At 40.1% G+C, this 26,604-nt stretch overlaps 1 protein-coding gene across 2 annotated transcripts in view; it reads right to left on the reverse strand.

Annotated features, from left to right (window-relative positions):
* Positions 1-327: 327 nt before the first annotated feature.
* Positions 328-26,604, reverse strand: part of Cul2 (cullin 2) — a 63,807-nt gene continuing 37,530 nt past the window's right edge. For both annotated transcript variants that reach the window (XM_076176088.1, XM_076176087.1), the window contains exons 12-16: positions 23,505-23,571; positions 23,203-23,288; positions 14,824-14,937; positions 13,444-13,659; positions 328-1,277 (exon numbers count right to left, since the gene is read on the reverse strand). In XM_076176088.1, coding sequence (XP_076032203.1) covers positions 1,146-1,277; positions 13,444-13,659; positions 14,824-14,937; positions 23,203-23,288; positions 23,505-23,571 — 615 coding nt within the window. In that variant the 3' untranslated portion in view covers positions 328-1,145. The remainder of the gene's footprint in view (positions 1,278-13,443; positions 13,660-14,823; positions 14,938-23,202; positions 23,289-23,504; positions 23,572-26,604) is intronic.

The raw sequence follows: 26,604 nt of genomic DNA on the forward strand, positions 1-26,604 counted from the left end.
AAGAACATCAACAGGACATAAAAAAATTAAAGAATTCTGACTGTTGAAAAAATGTTATGAAACAGAGCTCTCCATATACATTCATCAATTTGTGGAACAAATTAGAAGGAAATATTATTCAGGCAGACAATATAAACAAGTCTTAGGCAAAGTTTGATAAATGGAGATATAAAGACTTGACCCCATGAGCAAAACTACAACTCTGGATATTAAAATTTTAAGTAAATACACACACTCACACTTCTTTCCATGTTTTTGTGCAAAACTTTACAACTGCATTCCACTTCATTTCCAGAAACTTTGACCATGTTAGGATTAGGACCATAATTTTCATTCTCACACCTTTTATTAAAATATTCCACTGAAATTACAATCTAATGTAATAACTATTATAATAATTACAAGTTGAAGGGCCATCATTTCCATGAGATCTTGGACCTCATGCTGGCTTCTGGACTGGCCACCCCTCCGGACATGCAGAGCTGCTTTACAGCAGCAGCACTTCGATCTTGTACAGACTCCTTCTTTCAATCCACTGAGAATGTGTTATTAGTTCTCGGATATTTCATATCTGTCATTCTTTGTTCATGCTAGTACTTTGCCATGTTTCATGGTAAAGTACACAACCATCTTTTGCCTTGCTAAAGTTCTACTCCATGCATTCAGGGAAGGCATAGAAAATTTGAGAATTAACATGACAAAATGATCAAGTAGAAGCATCCTGTGTTTTTATGCAGTCTTGCCATTTCTTATATTTCTGCTTTTATAAAATGCAGAGATCAGCCTGAGAATATGTATATTCATGATGGTTTTTAATAACAAATTAATCACAAATAAGGTCATTTCAATTTTCCATCATCTACAAAACTGAGCCCAATCATATTTGGTGGGATATTTTGATTTTTGGATAATAACAATGTAAAATTACTTTTGCCTTTTTCTTTTTTTTCAAATTTCCAAAAGATATTTTTGCCAACCCTTGGAATTCCTTGAAAACTAATGTGCCTATTTTCTTTTTAGGCTGAAGGAATACTCCAATGCAACCATATGCTCAAGGAAATTAACAATGATGATGCTCAATTTGTCATGATAAAAAGAACTTGCTCCTACAAAAAAATGCAACAAGGACTAGGGCACACTGGTAATTATGCAACATAACTATATTCATCCGTAGAGTTTGGAGTGCGCTCTAGGTACTGCTTATCAATTAGCAACTCAATACATTTCTTGATCATAGGAATCTGAGGAGCAAATCGAGCACGAGCCTGACTTATCACCTGTTGAGAAAAAGTGAGAAAAAAATTATTAAGAGCCCTAAGCATATAAAATGGACTCTTGAAAGTCCATAAATCTATTTTTTAACTTACAGTAACATCAAAAACTTTTATAAAGTAAAATAAGTTGTTAAATAAGTAGTGTCTTTGTGTATATCTTAGTAAATAAGAGAATCATGATATTGGATTATTAACATATTAATCAAAACAGTAACATGGTCCTAATCTCATTCCACTGTAAATAATATTCTTGGAATTACAAATTCCAACTAATAGTTGCTTTGAATTCTAATATTTGATGATATATACATATATATAATTTAATAATAGTATCAATGAGGGACAAATGAAGGGTGACTCCCAGACGGTCAATGAAACTGCTCATTTTCAAAACCTGCTAACCCCTTCACCTCCATCATCAAGTGCCCTGATGGGCTGATACTCAGTCTCCACTGAGCCCAAGCTCTCTCTATCAACTTCAATTGCATTTATTACACTTTTTCACACATAGGAAGCTGGTAACTGGTGACTGATCTCTTCTTTCTACCACTTTCAGTGGGTGACACAGAAACTGTTCCACAGGGCAGTCCAAAGTTTCTTCCCAGAGAAATCTGTGCGAGCTTCTGAGGAGTTAACAGCCGCTGCAAGGCTGTAGGATTTCCACATTCATGACATGGATATCATAAATGCTGCTCATTTTCAGAACTCATCAATACCTTCACCTCCATCTACTGATGCATCAGACCTATCTTCTTTGACTATATTTCCCATGTTATACAGTGCATCAACACACTGTCACATAATTACTTTATACTAATACCCTTCCATTGCTACACTTTTGGCTAGTTTCACTTACATCAATAGGCAGGCTAAGCAGATAGTTATTTCCTACCCTTTTCAGCTTCTCATACAGTTAAAGACCTGCATTCTGAAGATTGTGGTTTTCTACAAGAGAGAGCAGGGGCAACAGACTGATTGATTGATTCAACTAATTACTCCCCCTTATTTTCCTAGAAGTTGGGATTAATGATGGTTACCTGCTTATGGTGGTCCTGCATGCATGCTGGACAGTAAATCAATCAATCAATCCATTGCCTCTGGTTTCTCTTGCAGTACCTGTGGCCCCTAGAAATCTGACAACAGCCTCCAAGCAGGACCACAGGTCTCTTCGGTACGAGATACTGTGTTGTTGTCAGAGGATTGTTGGTCCAGGGCATTGAAGTATTAACCTAGTTGTATTATACGGGAAGGGAGCTATGCTCGTAGTGACCCATCTTTGTATCTTTCAGCATCAAGGTTTTTCTTAAAATCTTGAACAGTGTTTGCACACACTGTTCCTTTCTCTAAGTTATTCCAGATGTCCAGCACTCTGTGTGGGAAACTATTTTTTTCAGATTTCTTCTATAGTTATCCTTTTTGAGCTTCTTTTCATGACCTCTTGTTTTTCCATTGTCATTTTTTAGTAAATCATTCCTATCAAGGATTTCCATTCCTTTCATGATTCTATAGTCAGCAGATCACCTATTTCTCTTCTCTGCTCCAGTGTTGGTAGTTCCAATTTAGTTTATCTTTGTTAGTATGTTAATTTGGAAAGAGCTGGTGCCAACTTTGTTATTGCTCTCTGTATTCTTTCTAATTTCCTTATATTCTTTTTAGTATTGGGTGTCCATAGTGTCGCTGCATATTCCAGTTTTGGTCTTATTAATGTAACTAATATTTCTTAAAATAATTTCTTCATCCAAATAGTCAAATGCCACTTTCATTGACCTTAATAGGTTGAAGGTTTCTCTGACTATTTTGTTGATATGTTTATCTGGTGTCATGTCTTTATTGATTGTTATTCCAAGGTCTCTTTCCAAGTTCACTTTTTTTATTTCTTCTTCACCAATTTTATAATTTTTTGATTTTCTGTTATTACTTTTTCCAAACTCCATTTTAATACATTTCTTGATATTGAAGTTCACTTCCCACTTTTGAGTCCATTTTCAGATTTTGTCAAGGTCTAATTGTAATGATTCACAGTCCTCCTCTGTTCTCACCTTCTTTAGTATTTTTGCATCATCTGCAAAAAAATTCATATAACACTCAACTCATTCATCCATGTCATCTATATATATGGCAAACATTATTGGAGCCTGCACCAGGATAGGAGGAAAGCTTCTGGGAGCTGTCAAGAGTTTTTATGAGAGTAGTAGAGCTTGTGTCAGGATTAGAGGTGGAGAGAGTGAGTGGTTCAAGGTAAAGGTGGAACTTCGTCAAGGATGTGTTATGTCGCCCTGGCTGTTCAACTTATACATGGATGGGGTAGTGCGAGAGGTAAATGCAAGGGTAGTGGGTCAGGGATTGGAGATGGTTAAAGAAAATGGAGAAAAGTGGGAGGTGAGCCAGCTATTGTTTGCGGACGACACTGTGCTTGTGGCAGGATTGGAGGAGGGATTGAGGAAGTTGGTGGCAGAGTTTGGGAGAGTATGTGATAGAAGAAAGCTAAAGATAAATGTGGGTAAAAGTAAGGTGATGAGATGTACAAGGGATGAAAGTGGCAGTAGACTGGAAGTGAGCATTAAGGGAGAGCGACTGGAGGAAGTGGATAGTTTTAGATACTTGGGTGCAAATGTGGCAGGAAAAGGTGGAGTAGAATGTAGATTGAGAGAAGTGAGTAAATGCCTTGGTGGATTAAAGAGTGTAATGAGGAATAGACATTTGGGAATGGATGCTAAGAGGAGACTGTATGAAGGCGTGATTGTGCCAACAGCACTGTATGGGGCAGAAACATGGAACATAAGAGAGGAAGAGAGGAGTTTGAATGTGTTTGAGATGAGGTGTCCTGAGAAATATGATGGGGGTTACTAGGCTAGATAGAGTGAGAAATGTGGAGGTGAGGAGGAGAACAGGGGTGGAAAGGGAGTTGGGAGATAGGGTTGATGAAAGAATATTAGGATGGTTTGGACACATGGAAAGAATGAGTGAAGAAAGACTAGTAAAAGAGGTATGGAAGGCAGATGTGGAGGGAGTGAACATGAGGGGACGTCCTAGGATGAGGTGGATGGATGGGGTGAAGGGGGCTTTGGGGAAGAGGGGAATGTCTGTTGAGGAAGGACAGGAGAGGACAGAAGACAGGGGTGAATGGAGAATGGTTGTATATGGATGATGTTGTGATGCATGAGGTGGAATGGGCCAGGGGATGAGGTAGTATGTGTGAGCAAAATTTGACGCAGCCTGAAGGGATTTCTCCCCGTCTTCTCCTTTTATGCAAAGGGGGGACAGAGAGGGGGGGTTGCCGATTTAATGAAGAGGCCTTGCTGTGGATGTGCTGTGTCTTGTGACACTGCTCCTGACGCATTCATTCAGTATCCAATTTCCAATTCCATCTGGACCATGCGTTTTTCTGACATCAAGGTTTTTTTTATTTGGTAGCTAATTTCCTTCTTTGTTACAGTTATTTCCTTCATTGGGGGGATTTCTGTCTCTCTATTCCCTCACAGTTAGGTGAGTTCTCAATTGTGAATACCAACTTGAAATAATTGCTCATAATTTCTGCCATTTCTTGTTCTTCTGTATATTCATGACTTCCTTGGCACAGCTTTTCTATTTCTTGTTTGTTTTTTAGTTTACCATTCACATATCTGTAAAACAGTTTAGGTTGTTCCTTGCATTTTTCTATTATTTCTTTTTCATAGTTTCTCTTTTCTTATCTGCGTATTTTTACATAATCATGCAAAGATGGTGTGTGGAACAAGAAGGACAGGAGGAAATAGAAGGAAGGGTAGTGAATGGTGGGATGGGGAAACAAAGAAGGTTGTAGAAGAAAAGAAGTGAGCTTTCACAGATTAGTTACAAAATAGGACAAGGGAGTCATATGAGAGGTACAAAGAAAAGAAAAGAGAAGTAAAGCAAAAGGTAAAGGAGGCAAAAAGGGGAGCAGATGTGAAATGGGGTAAGAGTATGACAGAAAATTTTGAAAGTGAAAAAGATGTTTTGGAAAGAAATTAAGAGAGGAAGAGGAGGCAAATCAAGTAGAGAAGAAAAGGTAAAAGGTGCAGATGATGGAAGAGAAGGCAGTAAGGGGAAGATGGGCAGAATATTTTAGGGAGTTGCTAAATGTGAAGGAGGATAGGGAGAGAAAGATAGTTGCGGTGGGAAGTGCTAAGAAAATGACTGTGATGGGTGAGGAAAATGGAGGTGAAATAAGGAAGAATGAAAGGCAGGCAGTTGTTAAGATGATGAGAACAGGTAAGGCACCTGGTCTGGATGGATGCCATGCAGAATGTCTAAAAAAAGGAGATACAGTGATGGTGGACTGGGTGGTGAGGTTATTTAATGTTTGCTGGACAGAAGGTAAAGTGCCGGAGGACTGGGAGTGCCTGTATAGTTCCAATTTAAAAGGGAAAAGGGGACAAGTGTGTGGTAGTTTCAGAGGGATTAGCTTGTTAAGTGTAGTTGGGAAGGCTTACGGGAGGATCTTGATTGAGAGGATTACGAGAGGAACAGAGGGAGTAATTGGCAAGAAACAGTGTGGATATAGGACAAGTAGAGGTTGTGTAGATCAGATTTTTGTGGTACGACAGATATGTGAGAAAGCTATAGGAAAGGGGAAGGATGTTTTTTGGGCTTTTATGGATCTGGAAAAGGCTTATGACAGGGTAGACAGCAAAGCACTGTGGGAGGTTTTGCAGATATATGGGATAGGAGGAAAGATTTTAGGAGCTGTCAAGAGTTTTTAAGAGAGTAGTAGAGCATGCGTCAGGATTAGAAATGGAGAGAGTGGTTTGAGGTAAAGGTGGGACTTCGCCAGGGATGTGTTATCTCACCCTGGCTGTTAACTTATACATGGATGAGGTGGTGCGAGAGGTAAATGCAAGGGTGGTGGGTCACGGATTTGAGACGTTTAAAGAAAATGAAGAAAAGTGGGAGATAAGCCAGCTGTTGTTTGCAGACGACACTGCACTTGTAGCAGGATCAGAGGAGGAATTGAGGAAGTTAGTGACAGAGTTTGGGAAAGTGTGTGAAAGAAGGAAGTTGAAGATATATGTGGGTTAAAAGTAAGGTGATGAGATGTACAAGGGGTGAAAGTGGCAGGAGACTGGGAGTGAGCATTAAGGGAGAGCGACTGGAGGAGTGGATAGTTTTAGATACTTGGGTGCAAATGTGGCAAGAAAGGATGGAGTGGAGGTAGAATGTAGATTGAGAGAAGCGAGTAAATGCCTTGGTGGATTAAAAAGTGTAATGAGGAATAGACAATTGGGAATGAAGGCTAAGAGGAGATTGTATGAAAGAGTGATTGTGCCAACAGCAGTGTATGGGGCAGAAACATGGAACATAAGAGAGTAAGAGAGGAGTTTGAATATGTTTAAGATGAGGTGTCAGAGAAGTATGATAGGGGTTACTAGGCTGGACAGAGTGAGAAATGAGGAGGTGACGAGAATGGCGGTGGTAAGGGAGTTGGGAGATAGGGTGAATGAAAGAGTATTGGGATGGTTTGGACACATGAAAAGAATGAGTGAAAAAAGACTAGTATAGGAGGTATGGAAGGTAGATGTGGAGGCAGTGAACATGAGGGGGCCACCTAGGATGAGATGGATGGATGGGGTGAAAGGGGCTTTGGGGAAGAGGGGAATGTTTGTTGAGGAAGGACGGGAGAGGACAGAAGACAGGGGTGAATGGAAAATGGTTGTATATGGATGATGTTGTGATGCATGAGGTGGAATGGGTGGGGAAGTAGTATGTGTGAGAAAACTTTGACACAGCCTGAAGGGATTTCTCCCCGCCTTCTCCTTTTCTGTATGGGGGGATGGAGAGGGGGGTCACCGAATTAATGAAGTGGCCTTGCTGTGGATGTGCTGTGTCCTGCGACATTTCTGACCCAGGGCAGTGGATAAGATACAGGGATGACCCATAATCCAGGAGGTGCCAAGAATACAGGGAGGGTAGAGTGTGGAGGGGAGTGGAGTGTATTGGGGATGGAATGGATGGGAATGGTTTTTATGCCTTTGTTTTTTGGCTACCTCCCTTGTGCGGGGGAAAAAGCCTTTGTTATATGTATGTACCATTTTCTCAGCCTCAGGTCCACCACTTTCTAAAAGAATTATTCTTTTCTGCCTCAGTTCTTTTTCATTTTTTCATTCGCTTCATTTCTAAGCTCTTTTTCTTTTTCTTCATCACTCATTTCGTTTTTATCCATGGATTTTTGTGTTGTTCACTGCTTGCTAGTTTTGCTGTTCTAGATAGTACTTCCTATGCCATCATTTGTGATCTAAGTTTTACTTTTAGTGGCCTATATTGCTTTTGTTTTGCGTATCTACCTATTCTATAAGTTTCTTCGACTTCTGTATGTAACCTTTGTCCCTCCTCTTAAATCTCTTTCAAAATTTCTTAAGTGATCTCTTTTTCCTCTTTTTCTCTCTGATACCAAGGAACATCATGCTTTCCTTTAATACCATAGATTACAATGCATCTTTTTTTGTCCACTGTATCCTACCAAATTACCTTTCTCTTTAATCACTTGGATTACCGTTTCCTTAGCATTCTCCTTGACCTGCTGTTCCACTATTTCTTTAAAAGATAATTTTTTACTTTCCTGTTCTACCTTCCACTGTTTCTTTATTTCTTGGAAGTCATTTTCTTTGATCTTTTCTTCCACTTTCTCAGTCACTGCCTATATTTGTTCCTTCATCTTTCTTTAATACCCTCATTCCTATTCATATCTTAATTTTTCAATCTTTTATTTTCTCCCTTTATCCTATTTAGTTCCATTTTCAACTTAGCTATTTCCCTGTTACTTTCTTCATTGACCTTTCTTGATAGGGCTACTTCTTTGTATATACTTTTGCATTCAATTTTGAGTTTGATTATTTCATCTAAAAATTCATTAATTTCCCTATTTCTTATATTTTCAAACCTGGGTTCTCTTTCTGTATCTATCCCTCTATACATAGTTATTACATACATACATCAAAGGCTTTTTCCCCCTTACACAGGGGGTAGCCAAAAAGAAAAAGGCATAGAAACCACTCCCACCTATTCCATTTCCTATATATTCCACTCCCCTCCACCCTCCCTCTTATCTTGGCACCTCCTGGATGACGGGTCATCCCTGTATCCTGTCTACTGCCCTGGGTCAGAGGCAGTGTTGCAAGACACAGCACATCCACAGCAAGGCCACTCCATAAATTCGGCGACCCCCACTCTCCGTCCCCCCATGCAGAAAAGGAGAAGACAGGGAGAAACCTCTCCGGGCTGCGTCAAATTTTTTCTCATACATACTTCCTCACCCCCCATCCCCTAGCCACTCCCCCTCATCCATCACAGCATCATCTATACACAATCCCTCTCCATTCACCCCTATCTTCTGTCCTCTCCCATCCTTCCTTCACAGACATTCCTCTCTTTTGTAATGCCCCTTTCACCCCATCCATCCATCTCATCCTAGGACGCCACCTCATATTCAATCCTTCCACCTCTGCCTTCCACACTTCTTTTACTAATCTTTCTTCACTCATTCTTCCCATGTGTCCAAACCATCCTAATACTCTTTCATCAACCCTATCTCCCAGCTCCCTTTCCACCCCTGTTCTCCTCACCTCCTCATTTCTCACTCTATCTAGCCTGGTAACCCCCTATCATACTTCTCAGACATTTCATCTCAATTCAAACACTCTCTTCCTCTCTCATGTTCCATGTTTCTGCCTCATACAGTGCTGTTGGCACAATCACTCCTTCATATAACCTCCTCTTAGCATCCATTCCCATGTCTATTTCTCATTACACTTTTTTTTGTTATCATCCCTGTTAAATCCTGAGAAAACATTTCTATCAAACCTTTGGTATGTCTTTGGGGTCTCGTTCAGGCATGTTTTTTTTTTTTTTTGTATGACAGCAAGTGGAGACTCAATTATACTTATGTCTAGACATCTTTTTGTAGGTTCTTTTTCCCTATAATATTCATTTTTTCTTCCATTATTGTCACTGATTGTGAAAAAAATAAAATAAAGATACAAAGATGGTTACACTGTCAGTCACTCAATCTATGTAACTCCCTTCTTGTTATGTGTAAACAACTAGGTGGAGGATGGTTGGTTCCAAAATTGTTCATCTGCGAATTACTAGATAGTGGTCTGGAGTGTATTTTCGAGATGTCCTGCTTCGATATCTACTTGAGTGTGTGTCTTCTGTGTCTTCTCTGTGGTGGTTGCATTGGGGCAGTTTGAATCTGTGTTCAGGCCTATTCTGTGTTGATACTGTCTTAAGGCTGGTTGGTGTCCTAAGTACAGATATACTAATGTAGAGGAGAGGACGGGGGGGTCACTGATTTAATGAAGCGGCCTTGCTGTGGATGTGCTGTGTCTTGCGACACTGCTCCTGATCCAGGGCAGTGGACAAGGTGCAGGGATGACCCGTCATCCAGGAGGTGCTAAGATAAGAGGGAGGGTGGACGGGTGTGGAGTGTATTCAGGGATGGAATGGGTGGGAATGATTTTATGCCTTTTCCTTTTTGGCTACCTCCCTTGTAAGGGGGAAAAGGCCTTGGTATATGTATGTATGTAGTTCTTATCAGGTGTGAGAGGATTTTTTTCTGTGGGGCTTATGTCTGGGGGCTGTTGATGAAGTAACGAGTTTGATGGTCTACCTTGAAGGGCTTGTTTAGTGATCTAAGTGTATATGTGTTTTTGTGTGGTATTGGTGGTAAGTTGTTGTTGTTGTTGTCGTTCCCTAGACTGTCTGTCCGAGCAGTCCCGTCTCCCCAAGGAATGCCACAGCCGAAACTGGGTTTTCCCACAAATCCTTTAGAGAGTGTATGTTGTGTTGTTTGCGTGCATGATTGTGTATAATGCAGTCTTCCATTATGTGTTGTATGGTATGGGGTGAAATGTTACATCCTGGGCAGCTGTTCACAATGCGGTTATCCAGCCTCTTCTGGTAGCTTAGAATTGCTGGGTGGTGGCCGCACCGCAGTCTGGCCAGGTGGACTCTGTCCTTTCGTGGGAGAGAGGATTTAGAAGGGTGGATATCAGGGGGTCTGGCATGCAGCAGTGTGTTGTCTTTCAGTGTGTTAATGGAGCGGTGAGTGATATGATTATGAATATGTTTCCGGAGGCTGGTATTTGGTGGTTGTGGAGGAAGAGAAGAGAGTATCTGTGTGTAATACAGGTTTCTTGGTGTGTGTGGGTGTTCTGCTATGTAGTATAGTGGGTGTGATGTGTTTGTGGTGGCTGCGGCAAGTGTTTGTGTGCCTCTCATGTCAAGGTGGTCTTTGACTTTGAGGACTTTTGTTTCATGGTGTAAATGGTCTGTAGGTGTTGTATTTATGCAGCCTGTAATTGTTTTTAGGGCTTTGTTTTGTATGATTTGAAGGGTGTTGTGGTGTGTCTCACTGAGATTAGGAGCCCATGCAGGACTCGCATAATTCATCACTGAGCATTTGCATTGTTTGTATATTGTTGTATTAGTTTCTTTGTTTTGTCCAAATGTTGTTCCAGTGATTGACTTAAATGCATTAAGTCTAGGTGTGCATTTGTTTTTTATGTTTGTGATGTGTTGTTTGAAAGACATGGATGTATTGTATGTTACACCAAGAATTTTCAGTGTGTTTGTGTGTGGTATTAGAGTGTTGTTGATGTAGAGATGAGGTATGTATTTGTGTTCTTTTGTCCAGTTGGTGAGAAGTGTTGCTGTAGATTTGGTTGGAGCTATTTTGAGTCTGTTTGTGATGAACCATGTGTTGAGTGTATCAAGGTATGGCTGGATTATTTCTGCAGCTTTGTCTGTGTTATGATGTGTGCATGTGATTGTTATGTCATCTGCGTAGGAAGAGATTTGTATTTCTGAGGTGTCTGGTGTGGGTAAGTCATGCATGTATAGATTAAAGAGCGTGGGGGATAGAACAGAGCCCTGTGGTACTCCATTCTTAATGTTTCTGATGTGCGATGATTGGCCATTATATGACACATAAGCATTCCTACCTGCCAGATAATTGGCCATCCATCTTTTGGTGTTATTGTGCATGTTTGTGTTATGGGAGCTTGAATAATGCACTGTTGATATGTTTTTTTGTTTTTTGTTTTTTTGCATTCTGTTTGTGGTACTTGTGTGTGATATTTAGCTTTTGGTGCAGAATTATGTTCCTACCATTTTTATACGATGTTCTATGGGGAGGATTTTTCCAGGAGGAGCCAAGAAAAGATGGAGGGAAGGGTGGTTAGTGGGAGTGGATTATGTGGGGATGAAATGGATGGGAGTGGATTATGCCTTTGACCTTGGCTACCTTCTTATAAGGGGAAAAAAAGCCCTTGGTATATGTATGTATGTAGCTATTCAATAAGGATGGTTTTAGTGCATCCTGTTCTCTCTCTGCTCCATTCTGTAGAGTTTGTAAATTGTTTATGTTTATTTTGCTGATTGTTGGGAACTATGCTGTGGCTCTTATGAATTGCCTGTAGGTGGTTATTAGAATTTCTTGCTGTTATCCTTAGTGCCTATGAGGTACTTAACCCGTATATTGCCAGGCAAATGTTGAATATACTCCCCCAGTGTCGGAGCCAAAATAGATTTTTTTTATTGCTTAAATAAACTCAAAATTATGTAAAACCAACAAATCTTGCTTATTTTGATTCACCTTAGCCTAGAAGTGGAGAAACTGGGTCAATTTTGTCGAGATATGCATTTAAAAGTTTGGTAGAACATCCGTAGACTTTCTTTCGCTCCTCACATGGGTTGAACGAGGTTGTATTTTTTTGGGGGAAGCTTCGTTAGAATTTCAGAGAGTGAAGGAATTTGACATTTATGATGTTTCAAGTCAATGTACAGTCATCCATAATAGTCTGACACTTATGGAAAAGATGATTGTAAATAGTTTTTGTGGATTTTTTGGCAAATATTTATCACTTTGTTATGTGGTAAATTGATTCTTTGGTATCTTTTTATTTCTAATAATTTCATAGAGGATAGGTGATTGTGGTGTTTCCTATTATTCTGGTAAACATTTTTGTGAGCATCCATCACACCATTATTGCCCAGCCATATTTTGTATTACACATTTATTAAGAAAATTGGCAGTGTGAAATTGACAGTTCTATATGTCTGAATAGATACTAAATAGCACCTGCCTGTCAAAGTACAACTTCACCTCCTCATACTTCGTTTTGTACACCAGAATTGCCTAAAATTACGTCCTACAGGCCGATTTTATACCCCAAGTTACCCCCAAATAATTGCTACCAGGTTGCCAGTTTTGTCAATAAATCAAATAATTTAGGTGCCTTTTATAGCCAATGGATAGAGCTACTTGATCATTACCACAGATTTGACCCTGGATATAATGCCTATTTTTGGCAAATTTTCTAATTGCGGCATATGACGTATGCCGTTGATGCTCAAACCATAAAACAATTGTGGCATATAACGTATGCTGCTGACACTGTATGAATTAAGTAGGTTTGCTTTCTTGTTGTTTTTTGCTGTAAGGTAGTCAATGCCAGGAGGTGCATAGCTGTGGCCAAAGCAATCTCCATTGTCCAATTATGTAATTGGACTGTTGGGGTATGTAACAGTCCCTGGTGGGAACTGGAGGGGAGTGCAGGGCTCGAACCTACAACTAAGTGATTGTAAGACCAGCATGATTCCAATTACATCACAGCACTAGTGTGAGCAACATCACTGTTGTTGTACAACAAAGTAGCATTTTATGTCTATGAACAGAGATTTCCTCTAACATAGACAAAATGTGTGGCTCTGGTCTGTAGGGGTGTCCCATATAGTCCCTAAAGTATCTGCTGCATGCTACTGTGTAAATTTTACTGCAAACTAATATGCAGCCAATATCCCAGATGGGGTATACAGATAATATAAATTTGCCCCTTAAGTAAATAGCCATCTGCCAGTAGGGATATCAACACCTATCAAGCATCTCACCATAATACTGATGACCCACTTTCGGAGAAGAATAAGCGAAGATATAGAGATCTGTATATTTCGATCACTTACTGTGATCCTTCTTCAGCTGAAGAGGATCACAGCAAGTGATCGAAATATACAGATCTCTATATCTTCGCTTATTCTTCTCCGAAAGTGGGTCATCAGTACTATTTTGCAAATGTGCTACGACATAACTTTGTTGCATCTAACCATGTTCAATGGATGAATGCTAGATTAAACCCAGTAACTACCATAATCTTACCTCCTGAATGAGCAGGTTGTGTTTGAGTAGTTTCCTTGCTTTCATGATGCGAACAATGGCAGCTTGTAGATAAAGTTTTCTGTCTTCATCAACGGCTGAATGTGTGTGCTCTACTTCCTGCTGTTGCTCACGAGCAGCTTGTACACTGATTTTGAACTTGGTACGTTTGTTTGAGTATTCCATGTTGAGGTTTACCAAAGATTCACCCTTTAGTTCCTGAATACAATGAAAAGGAGTTTGAATTCTTACATCTAATAGCCTGTATGGGGCAGAAACATGAATCATAAGAGAGGAAGAGAGAAGGAATTTGAATGTGTTTGAAGGTGTCTGAGAAGTATGATGGGGGTTACTAGGATAGATAGAGTGAGAAATGAGGAGGTGAGGAGGAGAGCAGGGGTGGTAAGGGAGTTGGAAGACAGGGTAGATGAAAGAGTATTGGGATGGTTTAGACACATGGAAAGAATGAGTGAAGAAAGACTAGTAAGTAGATGTGGAGGGAATGAACATGAGGGGATTTCTCCCCGTCAGCATGAGGGGACGGAGAAGGGGGGTCCCCGATTTAATGAAGCGGCCTTGCTGTGGATGTGCTGTGTCTTGCGACACTGCCTCTGACCCAGTGCAGTGGACAAGATGCAGGGATGACCCGTCATCCAGGAGGTGCCAAGATAAGAGGGAGGGTAGAGGGTGGAGGGGAGTGGAGTGTATTTAGGGATGGAATGGGTGTGAATGGTTTTTATGCCTTTTTCTTTTTGGCTACCTCCCTTGTAAGGGGAAAAAAGCCTTTGGTATATGTATGTATGTATATCTAATAGAGCTTTACGAATTTTTCTATATAACATTCCTTGCTTTTCTTTTACTGCTCATCTCAAAATCTTCATTACTTGCACAGTTTAACCTTCTAAACCTAAAACAACTTCCTTATTCTTTATCACCATATATACATACATACATATACAAAGGGCTTTTTTCCCCCCTTATAAGGGAGGAAGCCAAGGTCAAAAGACATAATTCCACTCTCGCCTATTTCATCCCCACCCACTCCACTCCCATTGACCACCCTCCCTCCCTTCCTCTTTTCTTGGCTCCTCCTGGATGACAGGTCATCCCTGCATCTTGCCCATTGCCCTGGGTCAGAAGCAATGCAGCAAGATGCAGCACATCCACAGCAAGGCCACTTCATTTACATCATTAAATTTGAGGTAACACAACAAAGGTAACAATATTTTGTTTTCTAATTCTATTTATTATGATGGTAATTTTAATCATCATTTAATTCACTATTATACAATATTGTATAATACTGTTTACATAATAATATACTTCAAATTAGAATATATTCAAAAAGAATAACACAGTCTGCCTTGAAGAAATACAGCTTACCTGAGCATTAGTTGTTAAAAGTTTACTATCAATAAGTGACTGAAGGTACTTAGAAAATTGTTCATCATTTAATCGTGTGTGAGTCTGAAGTTCATTGCAAGTTAGTGAATCCACCTGGAATTAGATAAATCACCATAAGTTATAAGAACATAAAGAACAAATAATTCATTTATTGCCCAGGTCAATAAACTAACAAGATTTCCAAAGAGAAGCAATCATACATGTACGCAATAAAGAAATACAACTCATAACCATAAGCAACAATTCATACACCAGAAATTGCATCACTTCTCTCACATGCTAACTCTCTTCCTCATGATTTTCCTAAGCAAGCCCCCATGCAGTCACCCTTCCCATTCCAAACAGCTCTTAGCAGGATTAGATGATTTACTCCAGTCATGAATCCTGTGGATGTTCCTTTCATATTTTCCCATACTTTACACTGAGGGTTGTCTCTTGTGGAGATAACCCTGTGAGTGGGTCAGGGGAGTATGCCCAAGTAATCAGAGTTGATCTTTAATTTCAGAATAATCACTGGTTTGATATAGTCATAACTGTGATACCCCACAATTCTCACAGCCTTACAGCAAGACGAGAAACACAAATGACTTGAGATTTAGATCTTTGTCCTCCTGCAACAATGTCATGTACACTGCTCCAGCAAATTTCATGAAATTAAATCTCAAGGTTTCAGAATAGTGCAATTTTACAAAGGTGGTGTGAAAAAGAACTTATACAACAACATTCAGGACTCTCATAAACCTTTTGCACCACCATCTAACTGGAGTGTGTCAGGTGTCACTGTCCACCCTACCCTTCCTCCCCTGTGCCACACTCCCTTACTCTCCCTCTCCATCCTTTGCACATACTCAACCTTTTCCCTCACTACTGTGAAAGGTAATGTCCAAGAGCACATTCGTATACCCTCATATATACTTTATTTGGAATAAGGCGGACATCAATATAAAGGGTTTTTGGGCTGTAGAGGCATTCTACAAGGGCTAACAAACTCTTACAATTTTTCAAGTTTCGTGACAGTCTCTGTCCCTTTACCTTACACAACTTGTGGGCACAATGCACTCTGGTTGAGAAAGTCCATGACACTATGGGCCATACCAATCTTTCAAAGAACTTCTTGGCATGACCCACCGCAGTGTTATGTACTACACTATCAAAGTATGTGAAGCTTTTTAAGACCTCATTGTCTTTGTCACATACATACATACACTCATAAGACTGAAATTAGTATATGCTGTATCAATGTGGGCACTTACAACAACAACAACAAAATAAAAGAAAATTAGAAAGAATCCAAAGAGCAGCGACAAAAATGGAACCCACACTATCAAATCTGACATATGAACAAAGATTGGAGAAATTACAGCTGTCAACACTAGAGCAGAGAAGGGAAAGAGGCAATTTGTTGACCATTTTCAGAATTATGAAAGGGATGGAAGTTCTCGATAGAGACAACCAATTAAAATGGGACAAAAGAGAAACAAGAGAACATGGGCCTGGCAGTGAGAAGAGTGTAGAGGAAAGGGAGGCCTTTAGGATAGATTTAAATGAGTCCATAGAGGATTTAGGGAGAAATGTCAATGTAATAGTACTGGGAGACCTTAATGCTAGGGTAGGAAATGGTCCAATTGATGGAGTGGTTGGGAAATGTGGAGTTCCAGGAAAGAATCGTAGTGGAGAGTTGATGGTGGAAATGTGTCTAGAAAGAGAGTTGATGATAGCAAATACAATGTTTTGGAAGAAAGTCAAGCATAAGTACACATGGGAGAGGGTGGTGGATGGAAGGGTGGTAGATAGAGCATTAATGGATTATGTAGTGGTAAATAGGATTATGATAGGAAGAGTTAAGGATGTACATGTGCTAAGGGGAGAGGGTGGGGGAATATCAGATCATTTTTTGGTGGAAGGTAAGTTGAGAGTGGAGGATAGATGGAGAAAGAGGAAAGGGACAAAAGGTAGGGAGGTTCTTATAGTGAACTCTTTGAATGAAAAGGAAAAGGAGAAGGAGTACAAAAAGAAGCTGAAGGAGGAGTGGGAGGGAGTGAAGGATAGAGTAGAGCTAGGTGTGGAGGAGGAATGGGGATGGTTCAAGGAGGGAGTCACAAAGTGTGCAAGGATGGTGTGTGGAACAAGAAGGACAGGAGGAAATAGTAGGAAGGGTAGTGAATGGTGGGATGAGGAAACAAAGAAGGTTGTAGATGAGAAGCGAGCTTTCACAGATTGGTTACAAAATAGGATGAGGGAGTCATATGAGAGGTACAAAGAAAAGAAAAGAAAAGAGAAGTAAAGCAAAAGGTAAAGGAGGCAAAGAGGAGAGCAGATGTGAAATGGGGTAAGAGTATGACAGAAAATTTTGAAAGTAATAAAAAGATGTTTTGGAAAGAAATTAAGAGAGGAAGAGGAGGCGAATCAAGTAGAGAAGAAAAGGTGAAAGGTGCAGATGGAGAGATGATAATGGAAGAGAAGGCAGTAGGGGAAGATGGGCAGAGTATTTTAGGGAGTTGCTAAATGTGAAGGAGGATAGGGAAGGAAAGATAGTTGCAGTGGGAAATGCTAAGAAAATGACCGTGATGAGTGAGGAAATTGGAGGAGAAATAAGGAAGGATGAAGTGAAGGCAGTTGTTAAGATGATGAAAGCAGGTAAGGCACCTGGTCTGGATGGATGCCATGCAGAATGTCTAAAAAAAGGAGGTACAGTGATGGTGGACTGGCTGGTGAGGTTACTTAATGTTTGCTGGAGAGAGGGTAGAGTGCCGGAGGACTGGAGGAGTGCCTGTATAGTTGCTTTTTACAAGGGAAAAGGGGACAAGTGTGTGTGTAGTAGTTTCAGAGGGATTAGAAACATGGAACATAAGAGAGGAAGAGAGAAGGATTTTGAATGTGTTTGAGATGAGGTGTCTGAGAAGTATGATGGGGGATACTAGGCTAGATAGAGTGAGAAATGAGGAGGTGAGGAGGAGAACAGGGGGGGAAAGGGAGTTGGGAGATAGGGTTGATGAAAGAGTATTAGGATGGTTTGGACACATGGAAAGAATGAGTTAAGAAAGACTAGTAAAAGAAGTATGGAAGGCAGATGTGGAGGGAGTAAACATGAGGGACGTCCTAGGATGAGGTGGATGGATGGGGTGAAAGGGGCTTTGGGGAAGAGGGGAATGTCTGTTGAGGAAGGACGGGAGAGGACAGAAGACAGGGGTGAATGGAGAATGGTTGTATATGGATGATGTTGTGATTGCATGAGGTGGAATGGGCGGGGGTATGGGGGGTGAGGTAGTACGTCTGAGCAAAATTTAATGCAGCCTGAAGGGATTTCTCACCGTCTTCTCCTTTAATGCAATGGGGGGACGGAGATGGGGGTCGCCGATTTAATGAAGCATCCTTGCTGTGGATGTGCTGTGTCTTGCGACACTGCTTCTGACCCAGGGCAGTGGACAAGGTGCAGGGATGACCCATCATCCAGGAGGTGCTAAGATAAGAGGGAGGGTGGAGGGGTGTGGAGTGTATTCAGGGATGGAATGGGTGGGAATGATTTTATGCCTTTTCCCTTTTGGCTACCTCCCTTGTAAGGGAGAAAAAACCTTGGTATATCTATGTATGTATGTATGTATATATGTATATATATATATATGACATGGATAAAGGTGTAAAATGTTATATGAAATGCTGCAAAACTACTAAAGAAAGTAAGTACAGAAAAAGACTGTGAGTCACTATAGAGAGACCTGGACGAAGAATGGGAATGGAGCCAAAAATGCGAAGTAAACTTCAACATCAAGAAATATAGTATAATGGAGTTTGAAAAAAGTAAAAATAGATCAGGGCAATATAGAATTGGTACAAAGGAAGTAAAAAAAAAAAGTCAGCTCCGAAAAAGGACCTACGAGTAATTAACAAAAAAATGACACCAGACAAACATGTTAACAAAATAGTCAAAGAAACCTACAATTTACTAAAATCAATAAAGGTGGCCTTTAACTACTTGGATGAGGTAATGATAAAGATAATATTAGTCACACTGATACGACCTGTGGTGGGTGATAGAATGCTGCCACCAAGTATTCCCACTTGAATCGTAAGAGGCGACAAAAACAGGACGGGGATTAGGACTAGGCATCCTTCTCCCTATAGCCTCGCAGGGGACATTCCTAAAAAAGTAAAGACATAAGAGGGTCTAGGAGTTTTCCAACCAGTACCCTAAGGTTTGGGTCTTTTAATGTGTGTGGATGTAGTATAGATGAGGCTAAAAGGGAAGAGATAAGCAGTATGTTTGTGAGAAGAAAGATGGATGTGTTGGCTTTGAGTGAAACTAAGTTGAGAGGGAGGGGCAAGTGTGAGTTTGGGAGTGTAGTAGGGAAGTTCTCATGAGTGAAGAGAGGGCGAGGGAGAGAAAGAGTGGCTATACTAGTAAGTGAAGAGAGGGCGAGGGAGAGAAAGAGTGGCTATACTAGTAAGTGAAGAGATAGGTAAATGTGTACTGGAGTGGAAGGAGGTTTCTTCAAGGATAATGTGGATGAAGGTGAAACTGAGAAAGGAGATGTGGGTTTTTGTAAGTGCATATAGGCCTGGCAGTGAGAAGTGTATAGGATAGGGAGGCTTTTTGGATAGATTTAAATGAGTGCATAGAGGGATTAGGGAGAAACATCAATGTAGTAGTATTGGGAGACCTTAATTCTAGAGTAGGAAATGAACCAATAGATGGAGTGGTTGGGAAATGTGGAGTTCCAGGAAAGAATCATAGTGGAGAGTTGATGGTGGAGATGTGTCAAGAAACAGTTAGTGATAGCAAATACAGTGTTTAGGAAAAAAGTCAAGCATAAGTACACATGGGAGAGGGTGGTAGATGGTAGGGTGGTAGACAGAGTATTAATGGACTATGTAGTGGTAGATAGGAGTATAATGGGAAGAGTTAAAGATGTATATTCTAAGGGGAGAGAGTGGGGGAATATCAGATAATTTTTTGGTGGAAGGTAAGTTGAGAGTGGAGGATAGATGGAGGAAGAGGAAAAGAACAGAAGGTAGGGAGGTGCTTAGAGTGAACTGTTTAAATGAGAAAGAAAAGGAGGAGTATAAGAAGAAGCTGAGAGGAGTGGGAGGAAGTGAAGGATAGAGTAGAACTAGGAGTGGAGGAGGAATGGGTTCAAGGAGGGAGTCAAAAAGTGTGCAAAGATGGTGTGTGGAACAAGGAGGATGGGAGGAAATAGAAGGAAGGGTAGTGAGTGGTGGGATGAGGAAACAAAGAAGGTTGTAGAAGAGAAGAGGAGAGCTTTCATAGATTGGTTTCAAAATAGGATGAGGGAATCATATAAGAGGTACAAAGAAAAGAGAAGTAAAGCATAAGATAAAGGAGGCAAAATGGAGAGATGTGAAATGGGGTAAGAGTATGACAGAAGATTTTGTAAGTAATAAAAAGATGTTTTGGAAAGAAATTAAGAGAGGAAGTGGAGGCAAATTAAATAGAGAAGAAATGGTAAAAGGTGCAGTTGAAGATATGATAATGGAAGAGAAGGCAGTAAGAGGAAGATGGGCAGAGTATTTTAGGGATTTGCTAAATGTGAAGGAGGATAGGGAGGGAAAGGTAGTTGCAGTGGGAAGTGCAAAGAAAATGAGAGTAATGAGTGAGGAAAATGGAGGAGAAATAAGGAAGGATGAAGTGAAGGCAGTTGTTAAGATGATGAGAGCAAGTAAGGCACCTGGTCTGGATGGATGTCATGCAGAATGTCTGAAAAAAGGAGGTACAGTGATGGTGGACTAGCTGGTGAGGTTATTTAATGCTTGTTTAAAAGAGGGTAGAGTGTCGGAGGACTGGAGGAGAGCCTGTATAATTCCACTTTACAAGGGAAGGAGGACAAGTGTGAGTGTAGTAGTTTCAGAGGGATTAGCTTGTTAAGTGTAGTTGGGAAGGCTTATGGGAGGGTCTTGATTGAGAGGATTAGGAGAGGAACAGTGTGGGTTTAGGACAGGTAGAGGTTGCGTAGATCAGATTTTTGTGGTAAGACAGATATGTAAGAAAGCTATAGGAAAAGGTAAGGATGTGTTTTGGGCTTTTATGGATTTGGAAAAGGCTTATGACAGGGTAGACAGGAAGGCACTGTGGGAGGTATTGCAGATATATGGAATAGGAGGAAAGCTTTTAGAAGCTTCAAGAGTTTTTATGAAAGTAGTAGTGTGTGTCAGGATTAGAAATGGAGAGAGCGAGTAGTCCGAGGTAAAGGTGGGACTTCGTCAGGGATGTGTTATCTCACCCTGGCTGTTCAATTTATATATGGTTTGGTTGGTGCAAGAGGTAAATGCAAGGGTGGTTGGCCATGTATTGGAGATGGTTAAAGAAATTGGAGAAAAGTGGGAGGTAAGCCAGCTGTTGTTTGCTGATGATACTGCGCTTGTAGCAGGATCAGAGGAGGGATTGAGGAAGTTAGTGACAGAGTTTGGGAAAGTGTGTGAAAGAAGAAAGTTGAAGATAAATGTGGGTAAAAGTAAGGTGATGAGATGTACAAGGGGAGAAAGTGGCAGCAGACTGGAAGTGAGTATTAAGGGAGACTGGTGGAAGTGGAGGTAGAGTGTAGATTGAGAGAAGCGAGTAAATGCCTTGGTGAATTGAAAAGTGTAATGAGAAATAGACATTTGGGAATGGATGCTAAGAGGAGATTGTATGAAGGAGTGATTGTACCAATAGCACTCTATGGGGCAGAAACATGGAACATAAGAGAGAGAGAAGGAGTTTGAATGTGTTTGAGATAAGGTGCCTGAGAAGTATGATAGGGGTTACTAGGCTGGATAGAGTGAGAAATGAGGAGGTGAGGAGGAGAACAGGGGTGGAAAGGAAGTTGGGAGATAGGGTGGATGAAAGAGTATTGGGATGGTTTGGACACATGGAAAGAATGAGTGAAGAAAGATTAGTAAAAGAGGTGTGGAAGGCAGATGTGGAGGGAGTAAACATGAGGGGGGCGGCCTAGGATGAGATGGATGGATGGGGTAAATGGGGCTTTGGGAAAGAGGGGAATGTCTGTTGAGGAAGGACGGAAGAGGACAGAAGACAGGGGTGAATGGAGAATGGTTGTATATGGATGATGTTGTGATGCATGGGGTGGAATGGGTGGGGGATGGGGGGTGAGGAAGTATGTGTGAGAAAAATTTGATGCAGCCCGAAGGGATTTCTCCCCATCTTCTTTTCTGCATGAGGGGATGAAGAGGGGGGGGGGAATTTAATGAGGCGGTCTTGCTGTGGATGTGCTGTGTCTTGCAACACTGCTTCTGACCCAGGGCAGTGGACAAGATGCAGGGATGACCCGTCATCCAGGAGGTGCCAAGATAAGAGGGAGGGAATAGGATGGAGGGGAGTGGAGTGTGATAGGGATGGAATGGGTGGGAGTGGTTTTTATGCCTTTGTTTTTTGGCTACCTCCCTTATAAGGGGGAAAAAGCCTTTGGTATATGTATGTATGACCTTGATTGGAGTATGCTGTGACACTATGGACACCCAGCACAAAAAAGAATATAAAGAAATTGGAAAGAAACCTAAGAGAAAATGACAAAAATGGCACCAACACTTTCAAAATTGACATACGAACAAAGATTGTCCAAACTGGAACTACCAACCCTGGAACAAAGAAGAGAAAGAAGCAATCTACTGGCCATTTACAGATTCATGAAAGGCATGGAAGTCTTTGACAAAGATTTATTAAAGTGGGACAAAAGAAAAACAAGAGGCCATGAAAAGAAACTCAAAATGGATAGTTATAGAAGAGATTTGGGGAAAAAAAAAATCCTGGATGTCTGGTATAAATTGGACGAAACAATAGTATGTGCAAAAACCTTACAAGAATTTAAGAACTAGATGCTGAAGATACAAAGACTGGTCACTATGAGCATAGCCCCCTTCTCTTAAAATACAACTAGGTAAATACATACTCCCTCAACCCCCAATCCTCCACCCACTCCCTTTCATGCATCACATCATCCATACACAACCATTCACTCCTATTTTCTGTGTTCTCCCGTTCCTCAACAGATATTCCCCTTTTTTCCAATGCCCCTATTATCCCATCCATCCATCTCATCCTTGGTCACCCTCTCATGTTCACTCCTTCCACCTCTGCCTTCCACACCTCTTTTACAAATCTTTCCTCACTCATTCTTTCCATGTGTCCAAACCATCCCAATACTCTTTCATCAACTCTATCTTCCAACAAGACAGGCTTTGGAGACTGGACATTTGGAGATAATTCTACCTGATTTTTATCTACCAGGAACCTGCCAGGTGGCCCTGATCAGTTCCTTCATGAAGTAAAAAAAGTACTGTTATGTGACACACTACTCCTATAATCTAGTTTGAGAATGTCATCATTAGAAAATTATTATTCCCTACCTTTTCAAACATTAGAAGCATTGCCATCTGAAAGGTGGACATGGTTATAAGGTAAGTCTTCTTGCTATGATTTACTTTCAGTTCACCTGAAATTAAAAAGAAAGAAAATGAAAACTGCAGTTACCGAAATTAATTTCTGGTCATAACTACATTTGCCAATTCTAAGTCTTCCATTTATATTTCTGCACCACTAAAATCTTATTGTGTTGATTCTTATGAAAATACTCACCATTTGTAGTGATTAAATCTGGTAAACCAATTTTTGTAACAAAAACAAAAACATGACTAGTTAATTCACATACCTTGGCATAAATGGTGTAACCATGTCAGCTTCCTTCCACTGAAGTGATTATAGTAGAATATTTCAAACTGAAAACAAAATTTTGGTTAATCAATATCATCTACACATATCTATATATATGAATATATAAATGGGTGTGGTACACATGTGAGTAAATGGGACAAGATAGGCAATATGTTTATGAAAAGGAAGATGGATGTGTTGGCATTAAGTGAAACTAAGTTGAAAGTGAAGGGAGATTTTGAATTTGGGAGTGTAGTGGGATGTTGGGAGTCAGGAGAGGATGAGTAAGGGAAGTAATGGCTCTACTAGTAAGTGAAGAGATAGGAAAATGTGTGGTGGAGTGGTAGGAGGTTTCTTCAAGATTAATGGACTGTGAAAGGGAGAGGTCTGGTAGTGAGAAGTGTAGAGGAAAGGTAAGCTTTTTGGACAGATTTAAACAAATGCATAGAGTTTTGGGAGGAATGTTAATGTAGTGGTATTGGGAAATCTTGATGCAACAGTATGGAAGGAACTAATACATAGAATTACTGGAAAGTGTGGAGCACCAGCTAAAAATCACAGTGGAGAGTTAATGGTGGAGATGTGTTTAGAGAGTTGAGGATAGCTAACACAGTCTTTAGGAAGAAACTCAGGCATAGGTATATATGAGAGAAGGTGGTAGATAAAGGGTGGTTGATAAGGCATTAACAGACTATGTAGTGGTACCCAGGAAAAGAGTGGTAAGGGTTTTGGATGTCCATGTTCTTAGGAGAGTGGGAGAATAAGGCATTAATGAACTATGTAGTGGTACCCAGGAAAAGAGTGGGAAGAGTTTTGGATGTCCATGTTCTTAGGAGAGTGGGGGAATAAGGCATTAATGGACTATGTAGTGGTACCCAGGAAAAGAGTGGCAAGAGTTCTGGATGTCCATGTTCTTAGGAGAGTGGGGGAATAAGAAATAAGTTTTTGGTGGAGGATAGGTGGAGAAAGAGGAAAAGGGGTGGAAGAGAGGTGCTTTGAGCAAAATGTTTAAATGAGAAGGAAAAGGAGCTGGAGTACAAGGAGAATCTGACTGTGTGGGAGATAGTGGAAGTAGGAGTGGAAGAAGAATGGGGGTGCTTGAAAGAGGAAGTGACAAGGTGTGCTACAATGGTATGGATTTATCTAGTTGTATTTACCTAGTAGTAACATACGGGATGGGAGCTATGCTCGTGATGACCCGTCTTTGTATCTCTCAGCATCAAGTTTTTTCTTAAAATCTTGAATAGTGTTTGCACACACTGTTTCTTTGTCTAATTTGTTCCAAGTATCTATCACTCTGTGTGGGAAGCTATTATTTTTTCAGATCTCTTCTGTAATTATCTTTTTATTAGTTTCTTTTTGTGTCTTGTTTATTCATTGTCCCATTTCAATAAATCATTCTTATCTAAGATTTCCATTCCCTTCATAATTCTATAGATAGTAAGTCTCCTCTTTCCCTTCTTTGTTCCAGAGTTGGTAATTCTAATTTGGACAATCTTTGTTCATATGTCATTTTGGAAAGAGTTGGTGCCAGTTTTGTTGTTGCTCTTTGTATTCTTTCTAATTTTTTTATATTCTTTTTGGTACTGGGTGTCCATAGTGTTGCTGCGTACTTGAATTTTGGTCTTATTAGTGTAGTTTTTTATTATTTCCTCATCCAAATAGGCAAATGCCACTTTTATTGACCTCAATAAATTGTAGGTTTCTCCGACTATTTCATTAATATGCTTATCCGGTGTCAAGTCTTTGCTGATCATCACTCCAAGGTCTTTTTCTGAGTTTACTTTTTTGACCTCTTCTTCACCAATTTTATAATCTTTCGATATTCTGTTTTTACTTTTTCCAAATTCCATTATACTACATTTCTTGATATTGAATTTCACTTCCCACTTTTGAGTCCATTTCCAGATCTTGTCCAAGTCTTGTAATGAGTTGCAATCCTCCTCAGTTTTTACTTTCTTTAGTATTTTTGCATCGTCTGCAAAGAAATTCATATAACACTCTACTCCTTCATCCATGTCATTTATGTATATGGCAAACATGATCGGGGCCAGTACTGATCCCTGCGGGACACCACTTTTCATTTCTTCCCAATTTGAGAATTTATCTCTAATTACTATTCTCATTTTCCTCCCAGTCAGGAAGTCTTTCATCTATTCCAATAATTTTCCTCTGATGCCACCTATTGACTCTATCTTCCTTATTAGTTTATTGTGTGGTACCTTATCAAATGCTTTTTGTAGGTCCAGAAAGGCAGTCTGCCCAACCATCTCTCTCTTGTATTATGTCTATTAATCTTGAGTAGAAGCAGATCAAGTTTGTTGTACATGATCTTCCTTGTCTGAATCCAAATTTATTTGGATTCAGTATAGCTTTTTTTTTCTTCCAAATGTTTAACCCATCTATTTTTGACAACCTTTTCTCAAATTTTTGCTACTGTGCTTGTCAGGGAGACCGGTCTGTAATTCTAGGGGTCTTCCTTATTTCCTCCCTAATAAATCGGTACAATGTTTCCATTCTTCCAGTCCTGTGGAACTTTTCCTTCTTTAAGTGAGAATTTAATTATATTGTATATTTTATCTGTTAATTCTTCCATGCATTCTTTCAGTATCCAATTTGCAATTCCGTCTGGACCATGTGATTTTCTGACGTCAAGGTTTTTGATTTGGTCGCTGATTTCCTTCTGTGTTACAATTATTTCTTTCATTGAGGGGGATATCTCTCTATTTCCTTCCTCACAGACAGGTGAGTTTTCTATTGTGAATACTGATTTGAAGTGGTTGTTCATAATTTCAGCCATTTCCAATTCTTCTGTATATTCATATTTACCTTGGCGCAGCTTTTCTATTTCTTGTTTGTTCTTCAGTTTGTCATTTACATAACTGTAAAATAATTTGGGTTCTTCCTTTCATTTTTCTACTATTTTTTTTATAGTTTCTCTTTTCATCTCTGCATATTTTTACATAATCATTTCTTAGTTTGAAGTACATTAGCCATTTGCAAGTTTTCTTGTCTCTTTTCCATTTCTTCCATGCAGGATGAGAGGGAATAGAAGGAAGGGTAGTGAGTGGTGGGATGACAAAGTGAAGAAGGTACCA

The sequence above is a fragment of the Oratosquilla oratoria genome, chromosome 38 (assembly GCF_046742065.1).
Source record: "Oratosquilla oratoria isolate Oo_2021 chromosome 38, ASM4674206v1, whole genome shotgun sequence".
NCBI classification, from domain to species: domain Eukaryota; kingdom Metazoa; phylum Arthropoda; class Malacostraca; order Stomatopoda; family Squillidae; genus Oratosquilla; species Oratosquilla oratoria.